General features: G+C 40.8%; 1 protein-coding gene across 7 annotated transcripts in view; it reads right to left on the reverse strand.

The window, feature by feature from the left end:
* The window catches only part of NFYC (nuclear transcription factor Y subunit gamma), a 63,143-nt gene that overhangs the window by 22,037 nt on the left and 24,403 nt on the right, over positions 1 to 16,703 (reverse strand). For all 7 annotated transcript variants that reach the window (XM_049708742.1, XM_033422006.2, XM_012531916.3 and 4 more), the window contains exon 2: positions 7,924 to 8,036. In XM_049708742.1, the coding sequence (XP_049564699.1) occupies positions 7,924 to 8,028 (105 nt within the window). In that variant the 5' untranslated portion in view covers positions 8,029 to 8,036. The remainder of the gene's footprint in view (positions 1 to 7,923; positions 8,037 to 16,703) is intronic.

Raw genomic sequence — 16,703 nt, forward strand, 5'->3', positions numbered from 1 at the left:
CATAAATAGTAGGAATAATCAACAGGGTATGACAGGCAGCATGAAACACTCTGATTGGTTTAGTCCCTCCTTTCAGAAAATATGGCAGGAGAGGAAGTACAAATGAAATGAACAAAATACAAGCTCTAGAGGCAAAATACTTCTTAACCAAGGCAGAGCTTCAAACAAAGGGTTTCAGGATGAACTTATGATGGCTTCTAATAGTGCCCTCATGAAAAGTGGCCCCAAACAATACCAGATTCTTTGCCAGCACGATATAGAGATGTATTATACGTGTCTTCCCCTCACCCAAGAAAGTTTACCAGCTTGCATGCAGGTTAAAATGAGACTTTTGTCTTAGGGATTTTCCTCCAGTTCTTCCTTCTAATCAAGGAATGCAAGGGCAAGTGCCAGCAGCACCTGGCCACAGTGACTGTTCTCACCAGCCAGTGTGGCACTGCCTATTTCCTTTTTTTGTTTTTTTTTTTTTTTGCGGTACGCGGGCCTCTCACTGTTGTGTCCTCTCCCGTTGCGGAGCACAGGCTCCGGACGCGCAGGCTCAGCGGCCACGGCTCACGGGCCCAGCCGCTCCGCGGCATGTGGGATCTTCCCGGACTGGGGCACGAACCCGTGTCCCCTGCATCGGCAGGTGGACTCTCAGCCACTGCGCCACCAGGGAAGCCCGGCACTGCCTATTTCTGACCTTTGCACTAATGTGACATCAGAAATTGGGGAGGAGCTCCTTTCCCATCACAGCAGCAAAGGCCTTGTCTCCAAAACCTGCTTGGGGGTGGGGGTGGGAGTAGAAGAGTATGGAAAAAGGGTGAGGGTGAATATATCAGCTGTCATTTAGGAATAGCCCTGTCAATTTTTTCTTAACAAACATGACTAAGCTGGGGAGAAACCATTTAACTTTACTGTGGATAGGATTTAGGAAAGGGATTTTCGATTAGCACTACTCAATTACTTGCAGTTTAGGCGCTTTTTCATTTTATTTTGATACTACTGGTATTTAAACACATGGCCAATGATGGATGCAATTCTAGAAATAAAAATCAATTTTGGGTTTCAGAGCTGCAATGAAGAGAAAGGTGCAAAGGCAGAGATTAGCTAAAATCAGCAAAATCCCTACTGGGACTAGGTGTCAAATGATTGATTCTATAAGTGGTCTGAAATGTGACTCAATATGCTCACCTGGGAATTTACATCATCACATTACGGAGGAAGGAGCTCTTATTTGAGATTTGGTATAATTAACATGCATTAGTGAACTTTCTTTTCCAAGACCAACAGAAAACCTCAACTATACATCAAAGAAGGCAGTGGGGCATTTTGGAAAAACATCACCAGCCTTTCCAGACTCTATTTTATGAATACAGAAGAGCAACTATTAGGATAAAATGTACACCGAGACACCTTACTTACTTACTTACTTACTTTATTTATTTGGCCATGCCGGGCGGCATGCAGGATCTTAGTTCCCCGACCAGGGACTGAACCCATGCCCCCTGCAGTGGAAGCATGGAGTCCTAACCACTGCACTGCCAGGGAAGTCCCAAGACATCTAATTACTCCACCCAAACCCAACAAGCTGCTTGGCTACCACTCACCTCTACAAATTTCCAACACTAATTTTTCATCCTTTCCTTTTCCAAATTAGGTATCAGCATTTTCCATAAGCCTCTAAAAACCTAACCCTGGAGTGGTAGAGGCTTAGAAGTCCAGTTTATTAAAGTTTCACCAAAAGGAGACAGCAGGACACATACTATTCTTATTTTTTCTCCTCCTCTTTCATTTATTACTTCATGCAACTCAACTAACAGCAAATGTATGATACCTACTACTATGCGGAAGATGCAAATATATTCTTACCTTTGAATAGCCAAATAGTTTAATTGTTAGAGACTAACACATGAGAACATTATAATCCCCTATCTTATACTAGAATGGGGGTGTAAAATCCCACACGGAAAGGAAAGAAATGACCAGCTGGCAATGGGAGGTGTGGGGCGCTGGAGTGAGCGAGAGGAACTGGCAAATGTTCCACAGAGGGGCTGAATCTCAATTATATCTAGGGATACTGCAAATCTGCTTGCTGGAAAAGTATGTTAATCAGACAGAAGAAACAGCATGCACAGAAGCACAGAGACAAAACCCTGGCCTATTTAAGTTTTCGATGTATGACCTTAGTACAGAGGGGAACAGTAGGAAAGGGAATGCTGGATTGGGGCCAGATTCTAAAGGGATTTTTAAAAAAACATTTAACTACAGAAATCAATCACTGGTCTTCTTTCTTGTGTGGCATATCACACAAAATGATGAGGTTAAACAGAAATGCCAAAGAGAATACTAGGGATGATAATTCCTTTGGAAGGCCTCCCAGGATGATACACAAAGAACAAGATTATGACCACAAGATTTAGGTCTCTTGCAAGCGTGCTCTCATTTGGCTTGGTTATTTAATATAATTCCCACAAGACTGTTCTAAGATTACTTAACTAAAGCCCAAAGCTAATAAAAAGACCTCTTTCCCTAACTTGAAAGAATAAAATATTACTTTTAGAATTTCTATGAGACTATAATTAAAAGAAAAAACAAGAAAAGGTCAAGGATATCATCCCCACCTTGATGATGTGTAAAATGAGGCAGAAATTTACAAAAAGCTCTGCTCTAAGCCCCACCAACCTTTTCTTTTGTGAGAAACTTTCTCATGATCCCCAAACCTTGAGATCTTAAAGGATCTTCAGATGTGTGTGTGTGGCTCATTATCGCTGACAACAGCCCAGTTTTCTATAATCTCAGCCTAGCTTTCCAGTCACATGTAAGGGTTTACAACAAGCTTATTGGAGAGGGGAGCCCCTTCACTATCAGTAAATTGGCTTTCAAGTCAATGCTCCCCTTGTCATTGGAAACCATGCAACTGACATGAGTAACATTAAACTTCTTCTCCCGATGCTAATCCAAGTGGAAGAACAACTAACACATTTTACTCTTGGAAGTGACATCAGCATCGTAGAAGAGCAGATTCTCTCAGAACATTCTCATGCTCTTGACCACAACCAAAGAACTACACTTAAAAATGCTGCCAAGGGGGCTTCTCTGGTGGCGCAGTGGTTGAGAGTCCGCCTGCCGATGCAGGGGACACGGGTTCGTGCCCCGGTCCGGGAAGATCCCACATGCTGCGGAGCGGCTAGGCCTGTGAGCCATGGCTGCTGAGCCTGCGCGTCCAGAGCCTGTGCTCCGCAACGGGAGAGGCCAGAACAGTGAGAGGCCCACGTACCGCAAAAAAAAAAAAAAAAAAAACGCTGCCAACTGAAATTGCCGAATTTCAAGAAGTCTGAATTCACTCAATGAGAGCTGAAAGCCAAAGAAAAGTCAATGGGTCTCAGGCTGCACTAAAGAACATCCACAGTCTCAAACATGATGAGAAACCTTTTGCAGGCCTACCTAGTCAGGCACTCACTCCGGCAAAGTCAAGATTCTATCCTCTCGAAAGCAGTGATTCTCAACCTTGGCAACATGTTAGAATCACCTGGGGGAGCTTTTGAAAAACAAGATGTCTGCGCTTTACCCCAGACTCAGTGAATCAGGAACTCTAGGGAGTGGAGTCCTGGCATCACATTTTTTGAAAACTACCCTGGTGACTGTAATCCACAGTGAGGGTTAAGGACCACTGCTTTAAAGCCTTGTTGCTCCAAGTGAGGTCCCTAGACCAGCAATGGCATCATCTGGGAACTCAAAAGAAATGCAGAATCTCAGGCTCCAATCCAAACCTCCTAAATCAAAATCTGTATTTCAACATGACCTTTATGTTGTTCACATATAGACAATAAATTCTGAGAAGCACTGCTCTACAGGAAGAGCTCAAACAGCACAGGACCTATTTTTTAACAGTCCACCAACCTTTACCTCCAAGTTCTTATTTAAATGGTTATCTGATTTGATTGTAATGGTGGAAATGTCATCTTCCAATCTGGAGGCATTGCAGAATGAAAAGATATAATTGGCGATTAAAAGAAAGTGACCTGGGCTTCCCTGGTGGCGCAGTGGTTGAGAGTCTGCCTGCCAATGCAGGGGACGCGGGTTCGTGCCGCGGTCCGGGAAGATCCCACATGCCGCGGAGCGGCTGCGCCTGTGAGCCATGGCCGCTGAGCCTGCGCGTCCGGAGCCTGTGCTCCGCGACGGGAGAGGCCACAGCGGTGAGAGGCCCGCGTACCGCAAAAAAAAAAAAAAAAAAAAAAAAAAAAAAGTGACCTAAGCATTAAATTACAGCTAACTGAAGGCTAAATGGGATGTACGGAAGGAGCTTAAAGGAGGATTAGATTTTTCTTTAAGATTCAGCATTACTGCCTCCCCATCTGCCCCCCAAAAGAGAAAAGTGAGCTTCTTCTTCCCCCCTTTCGAAGAGGTCTAGAAGGGTAAAATTCAATGCCAAGAAGTCTATTAATTATTGTTCCCAGAGTTCTGCTAAGCAGGAATACAGTATTTTACACAATCATCCTGGTGTATGATCATTTTGGTATGATTTTTAACCAACTTCAATTCCAGCTGAACACCATCTGGGTTTATGGACAATGCAGAGCTTTCAAGAATGAGGAGAGCCTGATGGCCAAGCTGAGATGAAAGACAAATTGCTTTTGCAGAACACAGACCAAAACAACTGGGGCCAATGTCTCCAATACATCATGAATTATATCATCTAGCAAACTTCAATTACTTGTTTTTGGAACATCTTTGTCCCAGTCATAGAGAGACCACAACACCTTATGAGTATTCTCATAAGTTTTATTTATGTTTGGATGGTTTGAACATATGGATTTTTTTAAAAATCTGGTAGATACTTTGAGATGTCAACCTAAGAGGCTCTGACATATCTGAGGAAGTCTGGTTGTAAGTGCTGTTGAGTTCAGGAAAGGCACAGACTAAACACTAAAACGTCAGCCACGTTACACAGGCAGAAGTGCAGTCAGAGAAGCAGATGCCTTCTTCGTGTGCCATAGGCAGAAGGAAAATAAAATTTTACAAAGGGACTTTATTGGATTGCATTCTCACTCCAACTTGGCACTATGTTGCTTCACACTAACTCTGAAGCGGAGGAATCTGATTCATTCAAATATTTAACGTGCACCTATTTTATGCCAAACATCATTCTAAGCATCTGATGTAAGAGATACGATGGTAGCAGTCTAGGAGTCTTTTCTCAGGGGTACACAGGAGGAAATTTTTAGTTAGCCATCAATAGGAGAATGATTAAAGAAGACTTTCCTCCTTGATCTTCTTTCTCCTTACTCATAAAACTTGAACTACAAGTGAATTCCTCAAAGTAACCCACTTTTAAAAAAAATAAATTTATTTATTTATTTATTTTTGGCTGCATTGGGTCTTCATTGCTGTATGAGGGCTTTCTCTAGTTGCGGCGAGTGGTGGAGGAGCTACTCTTCATTGTGGTGCATGGGCTTTTCATCGTGGTTGGCTTCACTTGTTGCAGAGCATGGGCTCTAAGTGCACGGGCTTCAGTAGCTGTGGCTTGCAGGCTCTAGAGTGCAGGCTCTAGTTGTGGCGCACAGGCTTATCTGCTCCACGGCATGTGGGATCTTCCCGGACCAGGGATCGAACCCATGTCCCCTGCATTGGCAGGTAGATTCTTAACCACTGCGCCACCAGGGAAGTCCCAAATCCATTTTTAACCTCTGAAGGACTAGCTGTCTAGCGACAAAAAGTTGGTCAACACCACGATCTGCTCTGATGTCAATCAAACTTGAAAATTAAACCAAGTAGGATAAAAATCAAAGCCCACATTCCTGTTCACTGCAGCATTATTCACTATAGGCAAGAAATGAAAGCAACCCAAATGCCCACTGACAGATGAATGGATAAACAAAGTGTGGTATGTACACATACACAGGAAATATTATTCAGCCTGAATAAGGAAAGAAATCCTGTCACATGCTACAACATGGATGAACCTTGAAAACATTATGCTAAGTGAAATAAGCCAGGCACAAAAAGACAAATACTGTATGGGTCCACTTATGTGAGGTACTTAGAGTGCTCATAGAAACAGAAAGTAGAATGGTGATTACCAAGGGCTGGGGAGAGGGAAAAGCGGGTGGTGGTTGTTTATGGCTATAAAGTTGCAGTTCTGCAAGATGAAAAAGTCCTGGATATCTGTTTCACAACAATGTAAATACACTACTGAACTGTACATGTTTAAATGGTTAAGATGGTAAATTTCACTGTGTCGTTTTACCACAATTTAAAAAAAAATCAAAGTCCAACAAAATACAGAAAAGCTAGGTGCTGAATTTGAACTTCCACAGTTTATGTGACCGCTCGCCTGATCCTGGATTTTTTCTGCGTTCAAGCTGGAGGACAGACTTGCTGCACTGGCCTAGTCCCACCATACCCCAGGAGGGCACTAGTTTTACACCAGGCTGATTCCAGCACTAAAACCTGATAAGCTTAACCATGAGATTATCCCCTCAAAACATGCACAAAATACCCCACTTTTGACTTTATAATTTCATTTTTTTCCTTCCTTCTGTTTTATATCTAAGATAGTACAGATAACTACCACCTTTAGACTGCAGAAGAGAAAGAATGATTTCTCAGTGGAAATCCACCTGTGAACACAGGCCACTCCGAGAAAGCTCAAGCCAAGTTCAACTGCTGAAAATCCCCCATACAAACAAACGTGACCCACAAGTACATTCAGAATATAAATTAGTTTCTCTACCCCTGAAGTCAAGTGGGCATTTATCACAGTAAGTTATTTTGTTTATTTTATTCATTCATTACCTGTTTATAGTCTGTCTCTCCCACCAGAATACATGTTCTGTGAGTGCAATGATTCCGTCTGTCTGGTTCACAATTGGATCCACAGTAACTAGCATAGCCATAGTAGGTGCATAAGTATTTGTCGAGTGAACAAATAAACTGACTACGTTATGTTAGAGGTTACGGACCAAAGCTCTAAGAAATTGCAACATGAGTTCTACATCAAGAAGGAATCCAGTGTTTGCTCTGCCAGGATGCTAATATTGATACCTTCAGGGCAGGAATGACACATCTAACACAGAGAGCTCCTTCAGCATTTGCTGAAATGACACCAAATGGAGCATTCTTCATTAAGGATATGACACCATACTCTGACTTTTATTGCTTCAGATTCATCACTGTGCCTGACTCAGTAACTGTTTAATAAATACTTATCAAATAAATGACTCTGGTTGTAATTACTACATTGCAAGCCCCTCAAGAGCCAGGGTTTTATTTGATTCTTCTATGTCAGAGGTTCTCAACAGGGGATGATTTTGGCCCCCCAGGGAACATTTGCCACTGTCTAGCAAAATTTTTGGTTGTCACAACTGGAAGGGGAGTGCTACTGGCTGGCATCTACTGATTAAAGGCCAGAGATGCTGCTAAACACCGTACAATGCACAGAAGAGCCCCTCAAAACAAAGAATTATCTGGCCCAAAATGTCAGTAAGGCTGTTAAGTAACCCCAATCTAAGTGTATCTTTTGACACCTGGAAAGAGTGCCTGCTTACAATAGATTTGTTGTTGAATAAACTGCCCAATAGTTTTCACCAGGTCCTAGAAATTTGGCAGGGCCACTAATCAGGCTTAAGAAATGACCTACAGCTACTGGAGGAAAGTAAGCTCTGCTTTTCTGCATTCTCTAAAAGATCTGCCTCACATTAAAGTATCTCCAAGTCAAAGCATCCACTATACAACCACATGCCTAAAGAGAGGCACTAAGATATAAAAAAACCCTTGTAGTTACCTCACCTAAGGTAAATTATATTTTCATTTTCCTATCCAAAGGTCAGAAATGAACTATATTTTTAGAAATGTGCTTGAGATTAAAAACACTTTAGTCTAAGTTTTGGTTATTCATCTCAAAGCTTTTACACTCTTTAAAAGTTTCTCATTCTTCCTTACCACTGTTAAATTCCGGATTTCTTCCATGACACGAGGCCAGAAGGACTGTAGGCTTTGCTGGGCATCACTGCTGCTAGCACCACCAAATCCTCCTTCTGTGGACATTTTGACAACTAAAAACAAACACATACATGAGACACATTAGAAATAATAAAGTCAGACTTTATGTCCAGGTTATTTATAGCTTTCCTTGTGGATGTTTTCACTAATTCATTCAATTTCTCAGCCTGAGAAAGTATACAAAATTGTGCTGAAGGGGTTTTTCACACCGGCTTAAGTCTTAGCCAAAAATAAGGAGGAAAGTTTTCCCTTCTATCCAGCTCATACCGCAGAGACTAACAAGGAGCTCCAAGCAGAAAATCTAAAATTGCTAGAAATCCAAACTCAAATCCCAATGTGAATCAAGGACTTTTAATGTCTTATTTTGCGGAGGGGAAAGAAAAAAAGGCACTTGGTTGTCCTAGTCTGGTCCATAATTTTCAATGCCATTCTCTCCAATGTTTTTCAAGTTCTATGTGGCTTCTCACACTCCATGCCACAGCCTGCAGCACATACATTAAGGGTCCCCAGTGATTAATACTGTACAGAAATGTAAACCCAAAGTCTTAAAAAATAAGAGCCAAGTTTATTCTTTTGTTTTAGACACTGTGGTCCCACTTCTTTGGGGCTACTGATGATTATTATTCTTTCTAATCTCAAGCTAATCTGCCTCAAAGGACACAAAAACACTAAAGTCTAGGCCAGTAATTGAGTGGACGGCACAAAGTCTCCGAACTGAAATCACTTCCCAGTTCTTTCCTTACCTGAACCATGCTGTCAGGCACAAAGCCAAACAAAGCACACCACCAACTGGAAGCTTTAAAGATGGTTGAAAAACATTGAAGAATTATATTTAGGACAGAGAAAAGAGAGTCAGAACTTGCAATCAATTGCTTTGTGATGGGGGAGGGAAGATGAATAAGGATCTCCACATCAGCTATAAATATAGATAACATTGTAATGTCTTAAAAGATTTACAGGGGGGAAGTAAAAAACTCCAGATGGCTTAAATGCTTATCTGACAAATACTACACCCAAGAAACAGTTTAATTGAACACAAAGAGCAAGAAACTTAGTGATGTCCTAAGAATTTCTATTCTGGGAAACTATCTGAAAAGGTTTGACAGGCCAGTGACAGGATGCTGGTGGACAGCTATGTAAGTCATTAAGAACTAATTCTGAAGGGCTGAAAGAAACGCACCAAAGCCAGGGGTCACATGACCAAATTGCTACTTTCCAGGCTTCATGTGGATGCATGCTGGGCACATCATTCTCCATCAGCAGAATGGAATGAAGGCTGATAAATCTAGGTTTAGACTGTGAGGATGTTTGATTCACTCTTAAATGTTTGCCTGGGACTGTCCTAGAGGTCTCTAATTTTTTTTTTTCCCTTTTTCTTCTAAAGGAAATGATGAGAGGAAAGAAATGAAAGGAAAACAAGAGTACAATCTTCAAAGCAGATTTCACTCTGGTGTAATGACATTAGTGGCTGATGATGTAATGGGAAAAGGTTTGGAGCCAATTTCTGGTGCTGGAGGCCTACAAGCAGCTCTATACATCAACAGGAACTCTAAGTGTTAGGAAGCAATATGATCTTGGAGTTTCTGGAGGGAATTAAAGTGAAGAATGTTGAATCACGGTTGGAAATGACTAGATAAAATCTTGAGTCCTAAATAACCAAGTAAGATCCTCTCAACTCAGCTCCCATGACATTTTCACTTATCACCATATGCACATGGCCTATACACTATTCTCTTAGATGTACTGAGAACAAAGAAACCAAGGTAATCTACAGAAATTTATTTACTTTTATTAGTAGATTCTTACGAGGTACTCATGACAATGATGAGAGTGAGACTCTAACCTTTTTAAATGGGGCAAATAAAATCTTTCTAGAAATGAAAATAATTATCAAAAAAACTTTAAAAAGAATCTAACCTTTCATTGTAGGGACCCCTGTACATGCCTGATCTTAGCAGAATCTGCCATGAAAACTGCTATGGTCAAAGGAGGAAGATGCACAATTGCCAGTGTATCTCTGTATAACTTGCTAATGATGAGTAGGTTTAGTTTGAGTGCAAAGGCCCGTGAGATTTAGAAAGTTGGTAACCAGTTTTGATTGTCCTCTGATCTCTTCCCACAAATATTACCAAGGTACACAATTCAAGAAGCATTTTTAAAACCATCTGTGCACAGTCTGCTTTTAAATCTTGAATTGCCCCAACTAAGGATGTGCTGGTGCAATCAGTTCCCAAACATCTGTGCAGTCAATAGATTATGAATGAATCTTTGGCTGGCTCAGAGCCACACTGTCAGAGTGGGGGTTGGCTACAGAACAGAAGTTAACAAATTATCTGGAACTGATAAATGTATTAAAGGTTAAGTGTTTAACTTGAGAGACCTGTCTGAATTAGAAAATCATAAATGGATAATAGCAAAAAAAATTCAAGTCAGTAATAATGTCCTTTACATTTTACTGCATCACAGAAGTTTAAAACTGGGGGGAAAAAGGCATTAAGAACCACCCAGGCCACCTCCTCTAAAAGATGCTTACAGCCCTACTTCAAGCTCTGCCCAGCTCCCTCACTCCCACCCTAAGGAGTCATTTAGCTTAAACATGAGCTCCTCCCGCTATACTTCTAAGAAACTGGCTCACTGGTAAGGCTTTCTTTTCCATCCATCCATCCAGCTCTCACTGTTCTTTACACTAAGTTGAATTTACGAACAAAGGATCATTTCAGCTTTCGATTTAGAGTTACAACTTTTACGCTTTTTCCATTGAGAAACCTCTTTTCATAAATTCCTGACTCCAAAGACACAAAGGTACTATACTTTCATCAGGGACAGAAGATCCTCTCATGAGGAAGAAGAGAAAATGGCTTGGAGCATGTTTTCTAGCATCTCTGCACAGAGATGATTTGTAGCTAATTATCTTAATATCTCTTGGGGGACTTCCCTGGTGGTCCAGTGATAAAGAATCCGCCTTACAATGCAGAGGATGCAGGTTCAATCCCTGGTCAGGGAACTAAGATCCCACATGCTGCAGGGCAACTAAGCCCGTGTGCCACAAATATTGAGCTCGCGCACCTCAGCTAGAGCCTGCGTGCAGCAAACTACAGAGCTCACGCGCCACAACTGCAGAGCCCACACACCCTGGAGCCTGCGTGCCACAACTAGAGAAGACAAAATCCGCACGCCACAATTAGAGAGAAGCCCGGGCACCAAGACGAAAGATACCGCATGCTTCAACAAAGATCCTGCGCGCTGCAACTAAGACCCGACACAGCCAAAAATAGAATAAAAATAAATAAATAATAAATAAATCTTAAAAATCTCTTGGAAGAACATAAATTGTTACTATAAATTCCTAGAAAGTGAGTATTTTTATTCAAAAGGCTTTCCCCAAAGCAGATCCAGTCTTCACATGGGGCTTTAAAAATTAGATCAAATCTCACGCAACAGATCTTATGAAAACAAGTTGGTGTTCTCAATATTTTCTGACTGTGGCAAAACTTAACATTAAAATAATAAAACCTAATCATAAACAAATTTTGCTCACCAAACAAGTTAAAATATATAAAGTAACCTTAGTTAATTTTATCACTTATTTTAATAATTAATACATAAATTGCAACTGAATTGATTTTGCTACAGAAGTAGCCTACTTACAACATCTACAACCCATGGCAAATATGCCAGGTTCATCTTCTAGAGTGATAAGAAAGGTATGTGTTTAAAAGTAAGAAAGAGATTTATATTCCAGGATCCTTTTTATTCCATGTTAAATTGCTATCGCTATCATGAGATAAAGCTATTTATATATAGTAAGACCAAGCCACATTAGCTTAATGACTCTTATGAAAAATGCATAATAGAATTTCCCAGATTTAGTTCATAATTAATATTAGATTTATTACTCATGTTCATTAATTAGATTATAAACACTTGAATAAGACTGCCTGTTTAACTATTTAATAAAGACTTAAGGACCAGATGAAATATTGAATGTTTGTTGCTATAAGAAATCTCAACTCCCATTATCTCTTAATTTATCTGGTTTTAAAAACAGTTTGCTTTCCAAAACTAAAATGGGAAGAATCAAAGTCCACCAAGAAAAGGCCACTTCTGCAATGCTCAAATCAACGGCCATCTCTCCGCAAGTGTTCTCTAAATAACCCCAAGTGATCACTCCTTCCTGTAAACCTTCAGAGCCCTTAATCTGTACTTCTTCCTGCCCTCACCACGTTACCTTGTATGATCATTATTTATGTATTTCTTACCATATTTCCCCTTCTGATTTATAAGCTTGTGGGTAGGACCTGAGTATGATTTATCTCTGGATTCCCTCACAGCACCTAGCTCAAAGCCTGATAAATAATTACTTCTGAATGAAGGAGCAAGAGAGTTGTTGCATATGGCCTTTCTGAGAAAAAAGAGGCCTCTTGGAAAGCCTGGCCCTGAAATAAGATTTATTGGGACTGCAAACTATCCTAGGAGTTTCAAAATAAACGAGGTTCTCTCTGGGCCTTGAAAGTATAAGTAGGACTACAATCAGAAATCCACATGACTTGCCGAAGTGAATTTAAGATAAAAGGGCATGGGACTTCCCTGGTGGTCCCGTGGTTAAGTCTCTGTGCTCCCCATGCAGGGGGCCTGGATTTGATCCCTGGTCAGGGAACTAGATTCCGCATGCCGCAACTAAAGATCCGGCGTGCCGCAACTAAGACCCGGCTCAGCCAAATAAATAAATAAATATATATATATATTTTTTAAAAAGATAAAAGGGCATGATAGGAAGGGGACACACACACACACGTCCTGGAAGTCGCAAGGCAGACTGCAAGGCTAGAAACATGGGTGCATACCATTCCCAAGCGTAAACCTTTTGAAAGTCAGAATCTTCTCAGAAAGGTGACCAGGACAGATTAGCAAAGTTTGAAAAATTAATGACAATAGGTAAGTAGGAGAAGAAGGGGCAGGGGGGAGACCTGTGTTTGGCCACTGCCAGGAGCATAAGGAGAAAATCATGGAGGAAATGGGATGATTCAATCAAATTGGGATGATTCAATCATATCACTCAGGGGTAGACAATCTGTCATTCTAATATCTGGTTACTCTTTATCATTCTTGAAGAAAGAGACCTAAGGAGTTTTCAAAATATCCCAGAAGCAGAGTGCTCCTCCTTTAAGATTCCCTTGGAAGTCTTTTAAGCTCTTTCTTTCGACCAGTTACCATTCTCACCAAATCCTCCCTCAGTAACATGCTAGACATGGAAGAGGATGTATCAAAATGACCAACCTCATAAAATACAAAGAAACATAAGGTTTTACTACAATATTCCCTAGTTTCTAAAACTCTGCACCTTTAGGTTTTGGCTCTCTATTTCTTGGCATGTACCTCACTCTCTCTACAAAAATCCTTTACATTATAATATGCCTAAACCCACAACACAGCTCTCTGAAACAACTAAAACCAAATAGATATTGTTGGGAGATAATACCTAAATCCCTATCATCACAACTATTCAAGGAAAAAGAACCACAGAAATTTCCCCTAAAATGAAGCCCAATCCTTGCCCATTGCTGCTTCCTATTAAAACACTAGAGCTGCCCCATCCCAGGCAGTCAAATTTTACCTAAAAATAATGCTCTCATTGTCAAATGCAAGCAAATATCTCTTGGCCCAGTTGTGACTGAAAAACAAATCTAAACACTGGTACCATCTTTCACCTTAATGCACCACCACCCCAATCCAACTTGCAGCCTTTAGGCCTTTCAGGCTGAGAATGTCCCCAATCATTCCTATGTGTCTCCAACTTAACATATATCAAGCATCTCCCTATGTTCAAAGTAAATTAACTTCTTCACTTGCCTTTTTGACTTGCATTTTGATCATGTTCTCCTGTCATTAGATGACATGCTTTTTATTTTGCCCAATTAGCAGCACTATCACCTGCATTTTATGTTCCAGTACTGCTCAGGTATTTATTAACGTTAGTTCCAGGCTTCTTTATTTGAATTGGCTAAAACTCTTGGGATGTTTTATTTCAAATGGGGAATGAAAGATAAAGAAAGAATATTAATATGAATGAATAAGAAGAAAGGGGGTAAGATTTAAGCTAACTTGTGCTTGTTATTTTAGATATTCTTCCAAACTACAAAGAAAAGTGAAAACTAAATTTGAGAACTAAAATTTCTGAAACAATTCCTCCGGACTTCCCTGGTGGCTCAGTGGTTAAGAATCCACCGGACAATGCAGGGGACACGGGTCTGATCCCTAGTCCAGGAAGATCCCACATGCCGCGGAGCAACTAAGCCCATGCGCCACAACTACTGAGCCTGCGCTCTAGAGCCCACGTGCCACAAGTACTGAAGCCCACACGCCTAGAGCCCGTGCTCCACAACAAGAAGCCACCGCAACGAGAAGCCCACGCACCACAAAGAAGCGCAGCCCCCACTCCATGCAACTAGAGAAAGCCCGCGCGCAGCAACAAGGACCCAACGCAGCCAAAAATAAATAAATAAATTTAAATAAATAAATTTAAAACAATTCCACCAACATCAAGCTGGTTCTCATGTTTATATAGATGGACATAAGGACCATTATCAATCACAATGGCTAAAAAGCATTTCAAGCCTTAAGGAGGCATATGTTCTCCACAATAAAACCAACCTTACATTGACAATTTCAGGAGAAAAATAACAATGTTCTGGAAATAAAAAGACCTATGTTTGTGAACTGGCCTGCTGCCTACAAGCTGGTGGCCTTGCGCCAGTCACTTCACTAAGCCATTCCAGAAGCAATGTGTACTGAACACATACTCCAAAGGCCGAAGGGGTGGTCTGGTATGGAAAGCCTACATTTCACTGCTTGAAGATGTAATAAATGAATGAATACAAGGGAAGGCAGGGTGACTAGAGAGAAAAGAGGGTTCAACAGTCCTTTCTTTTCTTTTTTTAAACTTTTTGGCCGTGCCACACGGCATGCGGGATCTTAGTTCCTCAACCAGGGATTGAACCTGTGCCCCCTGCAGTGGAAGCACTTGAGTCTCAACTACTGGACTGCCAGGGAAGTCCCTCAACAGTCTTTATTTAAGCTCATCTAAGGTTTCTATTGAAGCAAGAAAGCACTAAGCCTAGTGCCAGAAACCTTACTACTTAAATTCTAAACATAACTGGGTTCCAGATGGTCATACTTACTGGCAGGTTATTACACAGTATCCCACTACTCTAAGAATGAATAATGTAGATCCCTTTCCCCAATCCCAAACAATGCCAAGTTCAGTGTTTGAGGGTGTGTCTGTCTTAAGCTCCAAAAGGTTAAGTATGAAGCCCCTTTTCAAACTGCCTACAGGAGAAATCATGCTTTCCAAAAGACTATGGGCTGGAAGTGGCTGCATACTACTCTCCCTAAAGATCTGCTCACAAAGATACATTTTCAAATTGGCAGCAGAGATACTCTTCCTTCAAAAACAAAACATGTTTCTCCTTGCTGTCTACTACAACACAATCTTTCAAACAAGGGCTAGATCATAATATAGTTATAGTGTATCTGGGAAAAAAAGGAAGGCAGAGCAACTGGTATAAGCAATGAAACTTAACAGGAAGGCGTGACCAGAACATTTAAAAACCTGTTCCTGTGGAATAGAAATGGTATGTGAACATCTTACTTCACATGGTTTCTTCCTCATGCCTTTACTGATATTCAGCTTACATGACATGTATGTCTATACACTGGCATATATGACAGCAACAAAACACTATCAGTATTTTGTATGATGGAGAAAAAAGACCAAATATTTTAGTGAAGTATTCTAAAGCAAGGGTCCACAAACTACAGCCCACAGGCCAAATCTGGCGTGCAGCCTGTTTTTGTAAATTCAGTTTTCCTGGAAGACTGCAGCCCCCATTCACTTACATTGTCTATGGCTGTTTCCACGCTACAACAGTAGAGTTGAAGTGCTAGAACAGAAACTGTATGACCCACAAGCTGAAAATATTATCTGGCCCTTTAGAGAAAAAAAAAAAAGGATCTGATAATATAATGATGGGGAAACAGAGTGTCAGAGGTTTGAAAAGCTTGCCCTAGATCACACAGCTGTTACATTGCTTCCTCACCTGTTCAACCTCCATTAGGAGTAAACTAGGCCAGCCCTCTCTACCCCACAGAAATATTTGTTAATCTCTCTGACACTCCAACCTAATGAAAGTAAATAAATTCTTGAAGGAAGAATGACAAGTACGTAACTGGGTTTTCAGACCCTGAGCCTCAAAGAGAATTCTAACATGAGCTGCAGAAAGAATAGTGCCTGTAAGTCTGAGCTAAAACGTAATCTAAAACAAAGAGCCATTTTGCTTACTGGATCCCCTCTGAGACTCAGAAACTCTAAGAACAATCTTTTGCCCAGCTTCTAGCAGGATCCTGTGTTAATGTATGCCCAGGAGAGGTGAAAAGTGTGATTCTGAAGAATGTTTCAAAGATGCCAACTTAAAAGCTTTAGAGTTTTACCCTCAATTGATCTTCACTCAGCTCAGTGCCAAAGATATCAGTATCATTCCAATTTTACAGATAAGAAAGCCGAGGATTGGGTATCTTACGTCACCTGCTCAAGGTCACAATATAGTAAATAGTGCAGCTGGAAATACAAAAGCTCTAAAATTCTGTTCTTGATTTAGTACAGATCGTTCATTCTCACTTTTTGTTGCTTTAAGGTATGTGTATATTCAAACTGTCCAGGGAGA

The sequence above is a fragment of the Orcinus orca genome, chromosome 1, assembly GCF_937001465.1.
Source record: "Orcinus orca chromosome 1, mOrcOrc1.1, whole genome shotgun sequence".
Classification (NCBI taxonomy): Eukaryota; Metazoa; Chordata; class Mammalia; order Artiodactyla; family Delphinidae; genus Orcinus; species Orcinus orca.